This window comes from Eurosta solidaginis, chromosome 2, assembly GCF_040869045.1.
Source record: "Eurosta solidaginis isolate ZX-2024a chromosome 2, ASM4086904v1, whole genome shotgun sequence".
Taxonomy (NCBI): Eukaryota; Metazoa; Arthropoda; class Insecta; order Diptera; family Tephritidae; genus Eurosta; species Eurosta solidaginis.
In genome coordinates this window covers 225,465,144-225,474,682 of record NC_090320.1, presented here as the reverse complement: position 1 = coordinate 225,474,682, position 9,539 = coordinate 225,465,144, and the positions used below count along the sequence as shown (strand labels likewise).

Sequence of the window (9,539 nt, the reverse complement as noted above, 5' to 3'; positions counted from 1 at the left end):
CATTTTATATGATTGTATTCCAATTACATAGGAAATTGTAAAAATTAATCCTCATAATTATGTCTTATTTTCATTATCATTTGTGTGTCGTTTTGGGGTTCACATTAAGCCAAAGGCTGACTTCAAAAGATATGGCTGTAGGAAATGTCAACAATGTCGTAGGGATTCTTAGATCCTCATAAACCAGGTGATATTCCGACGGTATTAAAGTGATTTGTATGTTGAGATATCGACAGCTGTGTTGTATTTAATCAGAGCTGCTCAACCGCTATACACTTGTAGCACTTTTGTTTTTGGTTTGCCCTGAACCATAGGCACAGATTCAAATTCAGACTTCGAACATAAAAAAAAATTTCATAGCACTCCCATATGCCCTCACATATAATTTCGAATCATATGAAAATGCTTGAATTTCTTATGAAAGTGCCAAGAAAAACACTCCCGTATGAAGCTTAGGCACTTGTGTATGATGGAAGAAATTTACACTAACAATTTGACAACTAAAAACCATGCAAAAGCATTATAGACTGAAAAAAGTTTGTAATCGAAATTGATTCATAAATAAAATAATAATTTTTGTTGTTATATCGGCCTACTGATTTGCAAGATCGCGGGTTTGAATAGAACTCAAGGCCCAGGGCTGCTCAAAAATGTTTGTATTGAAGTGCAAATACTAACAACTACAAAAATTATAAGTGCACTGAGAAAAACTAACATATTTTTTTAAATGGAATTATTTTTTTTAATAATATTGTAATACAGTTAGAGTAATTTTATGTATGTATAGATCTACATATAATAATACAACAAACATAAAACAGGTATTAAGTTAAATTGAATCAACGCAGTAACAAGTTCATAATGTGTATACTTAATATAATTATGTTGCCTGTCACAACTTTATTTGAATGTTTTGATAACAACTTCAATGCCTATTGTTGCACTATATGTGGATAATTGTATAACGTCTTCTAAATGGCCTTGGGTCAAGGAGTTTCTTAGATTTGTTTTGATTAATTTAAGGCTGGAAAATGCTTTCTCGCATATATGTGTACTTCTAAACATAGACAGGTATTTTAATATTTCATTTCTTCGGACACTTGTCTTTGCTCGTAATTTTCCAAAAATCAATGCCTTGTAATTTTGCTTCCTTAAGGAATGAATCAGTTTGTATTTGTATTTGTAAAAAATTGGTAAAATTTGTTTAATTCCGTCGAAATCTTTCAGTCGGCTCTGAAAACTTATTTTCAAGCTTTCTAAGCGGCTTTTCATGTAACTAAAATCAAACTCTATATTTTCATACTCATTCAAAATTGTCCTTAAACAAGGGAAGTGGAACAATTTTTCTTTTTGTAGGCCGTCCAAAAATATGTAAATTTTATATATAACCCCACTTATAAAATAGGCCATCTCAAATAAGTAACGGTAAGTTTAAAATGTTTAAGTGGTTGGTAGTATCTGCTAAAAATGCTAAATCAAACTTAAAATTTTCTGAAGATATACCTTCTATTAAGTCCGTGTCTTTTAAATTTAATATAGCGAAATCTAGTATTTCATTTCTTATTTCAAAAAATTGTTTTAAGCATTTTCCTCTGCTCAGCCACCTTACTTGTGTAAACGTTACCAAATCACCATATTGACATTCGCATTCGTCTAGAAATTTCTTAAATTTTCTATGTGTAAGTGCGTTATGACCTCTTATATTTTTTAAATTTTGTACTACTACATCCATAGTTTAGTGGCATACTTCCATTGAGCGCATAAGTTTTCTTGTGGATTATGCAGTGATATCAGGTACTTCTATTCCCCTTTTGATTAACTGACCAACAAGACGATTATTCTTACCAACCATGGCTGGTGCTCCGTCTGTACATATAGCAGTTAGTTTTGTCAAAGCATGATTGTCATTGAACTTTTTATAAATAGCGTTGGATATATATATTTCTCTGGAATTTTCCAAAAGTGGCATGATACCAAATATCTCCTCGCTAATTTCAAAATCATTATCAATAATGCGTATTCCTAAGCATTGATAAGTGCGATGTTAGTAAAAATATACTAGCTGGGTGACATTTTCTGAATTATATCAGATTTTCCAATAGTGATTTTTTTTTTTTTTTGTGGTTTAAAATATAAATTTTTGCCAAACTTTTACTGAAAAGTAATTTTTTTCACCCGTGATAGCATTATGTTATGCTTTGGAACCACGTACCTATCAAGAGCTGGCTAGTATCTGCTATGTCACAACACCAACTGCAATTGAAAAATATCTGCATGCATCCAGTTTCCCTCTTAATTTATTATTTAAATGTTGGTGTAAATTTTCAATTCGACGTGTTACTGTTGATCGGGATAGTTTTACTCTGATTAATTCGCTTGCCATTGCCCTTCCATTTACTCCAAAACATGAAAGCATCTCCTGGCATATTTCTTTTATTAAGGGTCCATTGGAAAAGGGCTTCAAACTTATTGTTATACGTAAGCTTGTCGTGTACGACGCTTTCAATTCGCACATATCATAATTATCTTTGGTGTATAAAATTATGACATGATTTGGAGGACCTTCGGCTTCAATCACATCAAGTATTCTTTTCGCATCATACTCAAGAAACTCTTCTTTTAAAGATTTTACCTTTTATAGCCTTTCTTCATCCCCTTTGACCATTTCACACAAGTTTTGGTGACACGCGAAGAAATGTCCTTTCAACTGGTATTTCGAAATTTGTTTCATAGTTACAAAGCACAACATACATTGTGCTTCGCACTCAAAATTTTCGCAAAAAAGGTACTCATGCTCCCATTTATTAAAGGGCATTTCTATTACTCGCTGTTAATTCTAAAATTCGCACACACCAAATATATGAAAACTTTTTGTTATACAATTTTTTTTCAGTGCTGTCACATTTTTTATATTTTTTTTCATAGTAAATTTGTTTTTGTAAATTTTTACATCATATCCAAGTGCTCGTTCATCATATGAAATTGTTTTTGCTTTGCCCTTACATATGAAAATCAAAAGCTTCCTTATGAATGTTATTTATATGCGAGGGCATACGGGAGTGCTTTGACAACTTTTTTTATATTCAAAGTGTGAATTTGTATCTGTGCCTATAATTCAGGGCAAAGCAAAAACAAAAGTGCTACAAGTGTATAGGGGTTGAGCAGCCCTGTCTAGGCCTAACAATAATTATTTTAACATTATTATTGTTATGATACATTTTTTCTTAATTGAATTCAACCATGCCGATGAAGGAATTTAGCAGTTCCCGAAATGGATCTATGCAACGAGCTTTGGCAGTTGTCTAAATTTTTTCTTTCTTCTAATCTAATTTAAAATTTTTCAATTAAGAAAAAATGTATCATAACAATAATAATGATAAAATAATTATTGTTAGGCCTTGAGCTCGATTTAAACCCGCGATCTTAAAATTAAAATAGATAATTGGCCGCGGAGCTGAAATATATGGGGCATATGACCAAAGAATGTAAACAAAACTGTACCAAAACAAGAGGAGCCTATTCTAACTATGATATGAGTTAATTACCCTGAAGGGAAGTCAGTAACTAGTGATACAAAATTCTGGTTCAGAACTAGACCTAGAGTGCCAAATAAGTATTAGTTCGTTAATAGCTAGGTTTTCAGTTATAAAATCGACAAAAAAAACTGCTATCAGCTTTAACGCGCTGCGGCTACATATGAGTATGCCTCCTTCTCAACACTATTCCACCAGTACGTAACTATCGTAAAAGTACCAAAAAGAAATTTGTATATAGTTAGGAACTAGTGAAAAGTTAAAGCAGCGGGGACAATTTCCACCGCCTAGGACATCGCCATGTTAAATATTTTGAACTAGAGATTCTCCTTACGGGGTAGTTTCTGTGCCTTTTTATTTCAATTCGGTATATTATTTTTCTTGGTTATAAGATATTTTTTGACTGGAAGTGGGGGAACCGTAAAGTAACCAAGACTATCATTTACTTGTTAAACATTTTATTAAATTCAAATGGTATTTCAGCACCTCATTAATATCTGTTGCTAATATATTGTACAGAATTTCGGAAAATTCCGCTTATTTGAAACCTTATGCTAACGTTCGAATCGCTTAACTGTTGAATAAATCACTCCAATATTCAGTATTGCAAACTGGTCTTTATTTAGCTCACTTTGGGAGTAGCATTTCACAATTATACTTCACAACCAATAGCGTGTTTAAATTACAACTGACTGCTGAATACTCAGCTTGCGATGCTTTTATACTCTCCGTTGCTTCATTCGCATATTTCTACTAAAGTCTAGACGTTTCGCCTTCTAGAACTGCTGTATCTCCGGCTTGGTAATTGAGCTACATATATGCGTGTGTGCGTGTGAGTAACAACTTCGGCTGATGACTAAATTGTGTGTGTGAGGTATCTCTTCGTTGCCTTGTACATAAGTGTGGCTAGCTTTAATGTGTACATGTACATACGAGTGGGTGCGTCATGTTTTTGTTGTTTGCTTGATTATTAACTAGCCTAGTGATGTGAACATTAGCCACAATATATATGTAAATTTGAACTAAAATTTAAAACAAACCACGCGGAGCCCTCTAATTAAGGATTTCAAAAGTTTTCAAATTCAATTTCCAATGCAACATTCGCGGAAATCTCTACATTCACTTATAGTATGATTATTGAAACTCAAATTCCGACGATATATGTATGTAGAATATGTTCCCACAAAACTTGAGGCTAGAGGTCAATATAATTTTTCGGTACTTTTAGAATTAAATTTATTGGCTCTTGTATGTTGTATAGTAATAACTATTGACGTAATATTTTAAGCAAATATTTTGTAACTTGAAACCAAATATTCAACTTTTTCCGACCTCAAACAATTAAAGTTTTTAAAATATATTTTTTTAAATACAAAAAAAGTTTCAGTGCACATACTTGTGATTCGCACTTCCATATAAAAATTTTTGAGCATCACTGTATTGTTTTTTTTTAACGAGTCCGAAATTGATTTGGTTATAAATTTTGTATTTTTGTATTAGCTTTGAAAGTTGTTTGATTGTAGTCTTTTGTTAAAAGGCGAACCAAAAAGATTGGTAATGAAATTTTTTTCCTTGTATTCTCCATTGATGTTGGATAGTAGTGTATTTAGCTGAATACGTAATGAAACTTAATTTGATATTGTTAATTTTGCAAATGCGAGATGATTAATTTTGCTTGGGCTTAGTGGCTGGTTTGATACACAAACATTAACAATTAATAATAGTACTTTTTTGGAGCTTTCTGGCCGGCTTTAAACTTAAACTAAAACAAATGTTTACTTCTTCATCCTACGCGTTTCGACGCTGTATTGCGTCTTCCTCAGGGATTTCTATTTATTACACAAAAACGAAAAACATATAAATTGTTTGAAATTAGCTTAGTCATAAGACGATACACAGTTTTGAACATATTGGACTTACATCTTTTTGCTACTTAATGCACAAATTTTGTATGAAATTTAAATATAATATCATTACATCAGTAAAGGGCAAGACCACAAAAATAATGCACGGGTTTACACTGGAAAAAACAAAAAATGAAATGCGAAAAATTGAAAACCACTTTTTGAACAAAATTCTCTGTCTGGAAATCAAAGAGACAAACATGAAAATTAATATTAGGAAGCTTCAACAACAGTTGCACGACACTTTAGAGATAAAGGAATACAATTCTGTAGTAGAAACGAAAAAACAATTCATGCTACGCACAAAAAGCGTTATAGAAAAGAATCATGATAAAAAACTGCAAAATTCGATCAAGGAAAACTTTGAGAAATTCGACCTAAAGCACAATACCGACTGGTTTACGAATAACACCAGAATAGACATCCCTCCTGAATGTCAATGGTTACTATCCATGGGTAATAAATTCGCCCTTCCCATATCTAGAAAAACGTTCTCACCCCTGCACATTATAGCGGACGTCGAACAAAGTATACAAACCATAACCGATGAGAGAGAAAAAGATATGGTGAGATGTAAATTCGCAACAAGGGTAAACACGTTTAAAAATAAACTAAGAAATAGCCAAAAAGATAAATTTATTTTGCAAGTGTACGAAGAAACAAAACGGGTCATATACCAACACAAAGATGATATTGTGATTACGAATGCAGACAAAGGGAACAGAACCGTAATGGTGTATAAAGCAGAGTATAAGAAGAAAATGGAAGACCTCTTGAACGACAAAGGCACATACAAAACCATAAGAAATGATCCCACCCAATATTTGTTGAGAAAAAACAATAGAATTGTCAATGAAATGTACAAGACCCACAATATTGATGCAAAACTGAAGCAGTATTTAACATGCTCAGCTGCCACAGCCCCACGACTTTATGGCTTACCGAAAGTGCACAAGGAGAACACACCACTTCGCCCAATTTCATCCTCGATTAATGTTCCCTGCTCGAAACTATCCAAATTCGTGGGAAAAATTTTAAAAAACATTATTTCCGAAAAATTCAATATTAAAAATTCAGTTCAATTAAAAGAAAAAATAAAAGCTGTAACCATTGACGAGGAGGAAATACTTATATCCCTAGACGTCGTATCATTATTTACGAATATCCCCATCCATCTAGGGATCAGCACAATTATGAAACAATGGTCGAATCAAAAAAGTCATACTAAAATTACTAAAACCCAATTCCTCAATATACTAGAGTTCTGCCTGAGAGAAAACAACTACTTTGTATACGACAATAAATATTACCAGCAAGTTTATGGGATGCCGATGGGAAATCCTCTATCACCAACAATAGCAGATATAGTCCTCGACAAAATTATTGACGACAGCATCATTGAGCTAAAATCTAAAGACATAAATATAAAATACATAACGAAATATGTAGATGATATTTTCGCTATTGTTAGGGCAAAATACGTAGACGAAATTCTAAAAACTTTCAACGAGCAACACAAAAAATTAAAATTAACACTAGAAAAAGAAAAACTCACAAATTAGCTTTTCTGGACTTGGAAATCCACAACATCGGGAACAAAGTAAAAACGGATTGGTACAAAAAAGCCGTGGGGCATCATCTAGAATGATCAATTACCAATCAAACCACCCATGGAATCAAAAAAGAAATACAGTAATCAACTTTATTAACAAAGTTTACTCCTTGAGTGACCAGAGTTCATGGAGGAGAACAAGAAAACGATTCAGATCATACTTGAAAAAAATGGATATACAAATAAAATAATACACGGTCTAATACGCACGGCGAGAAACAAAACTAAACAAAAAACGAGCAACAATACGACAACACCAAATGAAGAAAACAATAGAAAAATATACACAGGCGTCACATACATACCAAAACTAACTGACAACAATACATTACATAAAATGATTAAAGCCAACAACATAAGCTATGCACACAAACCAAATCACACAATCCAAAACATATACACAAAAACCAAAGACAAAATCAAAAAGGAGCAACTACACAACGTAATCTACGAAATACCATGTGGGGGAGGAAAAGATGGGGAATTTTGCGGGAAGGTATACATAGGACAAACAAAAAGATCGGTCAACACGAGAATAAATGAACACAGGTTAGACGCAAAAAACAACAAAAACACCACAGCTTTAGCGCAGCACCTGACGGATTGCAAGCACACAGCTGATTTCGATAATGTAAAGATTTTGGACGTGGAGAACAGAATAAGAAGAAGGTTGACGTTAGAAGGGCTGCGCATACAACAAAATATATCGAAAGTTGTAAATTATCGAGAAGATGTAGACAGCATAAATTGCGCGTATGCAAGCGCCATCACATTAAATGTTTAGCTTTTGAGAGGGAATGATGTCACAGTGTTTTTATATTGTGTGGTTATTATCTACTGATGTAATGATATTATATTTAAATTTCATACAAAATTTGTGCATTAAGTAGCAAAAAGATGTAAGTCCAATATGTTCAAAACTGTGTATCGTCTTATGACTAAGCTAATTTCAAACAATTTATATGTTTTTCGTTTTTGTGTAATAAATAGAAATCCCTGAGGAAGACGCAATACAGCGTCGAAACGCGTAGGATGAAGAAGTAAACATTTGTTTTATTTTAAAGGAAAGCCGGCCAGAAAGCTCCAAAAAAGTACTATTATACAATTATAAAACTTGGCCCAATATACATAACTATTAACAATTAATTATAATTATTTTTTTTAATTAAAAAATTTACTCAATTTAAAATTTGACGTTTGCTTTTTGTAAAAAATTTGATAGTTGAGTAATCTTGGCTATATTGTTGTCTTCGAAGATTTCTTCGAAATTATTGTGATTTTGAAAGAATGTGCAATTATTACTGTTGAAGTTTTAATAACTTCTGGCAAAAACCTTTCATGTACTTTTGCCTCTTTCAGCAGACATCTAGCAGAATCCATTGCAGATCTATTAAATCTTTCTGCTACTCCATTTATGTCGTGCATGTATGGTGGACATGGGGTGATATTAAGTCCCTTTTCTCTAGCAAATTTAAAAATTTCTTTGTTAATATACTGTCCCGTTATCACACCTAACATTTTTTACTCTTTTACCTGTCATATTTTCGACTTGATTAACGTATTCAACGAAACAGTTATAAACGTCATTGTTTGAGTTAATGCAATAAACTTTAGCTAATTTGCTGTAATCAACCACAAATGATAAGAAATATTTTTCATGACAGTTTCCAGTAGTTAGATGTGGCCCATTTAGGTCAGTATGGATAGTCTCTAGTATCTCGTGTGCCTTTCTTCGGTTGTTCGCGAAAGGTAAATTATGCATCTTTGACTTAAAACACATAGAACACTTCATTTCCTCATTTTCTAACTTCCTTGGTATGCCTATCAATAACTCGTTTTTACATATAGTACTTAAGTATTGAAAGGTCACATGACCCAACGTACGGTGACATTTTTCTTTTTCAGTCATTTTGCTAACTGCTAGTTGGCTACTGTTTACTTCTCTCATTTTATTTATTTTAAAACTTGTAATGCGTTACATATTGTTGACCTTCTTCGCTATTAATAAACCTAAAGGATTATAAATCTCAGAAATGTCATCATGTTAAATAATTGCATTTTTATACTCAGCGTGCTTTGCACACAGAGTATATTAACTTTGATTGGATAACCGTAAATGGGCCAGCGAAGTCAACTCCTGTTACGTGAAATGGCACATAGTAAGTGGCACGTTCGGGGTGTAGGGGGGCCATTATTTGTGAACGCATTTGTTGTTTATGTATAGTGCACGTTTTGCAGGGAAATATACATTTCATTATACATTTTTGGATTGGAAGGCGTGTATCTTGGCCAGGATGTATTGGGCTTAGAGAGCCATTGGGGTCCATTCCACCATAACGAGCAGTCAACTAAATCTTGCGGCTTGCATCCTCGGGTTCCTAGGTCTGCGGGATTATCACCACTGGGTACGTGGCGCCAAGTGGCGTTGCTGACGTTTTGAAGAATCTGGGTGATTCTGTTTGCCACATAGGTTTTCCATGTATGTGGGGG

The 9,539-nt window shown here is 33.2% G+C and overlaps 1 protein-coding gene across 1 annotated transcript; it reads left to right on the top strand.

Moving 5' to 3' along the window:
- The first annotated feature begins 4,983 nt into the window (after window positions 1-4,983).
- Window positions 4,984-8,695, top strand: LOC137240642 (uncharacterized). The gene is made up of 2 exons (XM_067767142.1): window positions 4,984-7,948; window positions 8,040-8,695. The coding sequence occupies exon 1, from the start codon at window positions 5,470-5,472 to the stop codon at window positions 6,997-6,999; it is 1,530 nt and encodes a 509-aa protein (XP_067623243.1). The 5' UTR covers window positions 4,984-5,469; the 3' UTR covers window positions 7,000-7,948; window positions 8,040-8,695.
- Window positions 8,696-9,539: the final 844 nt, after the last annotated feature.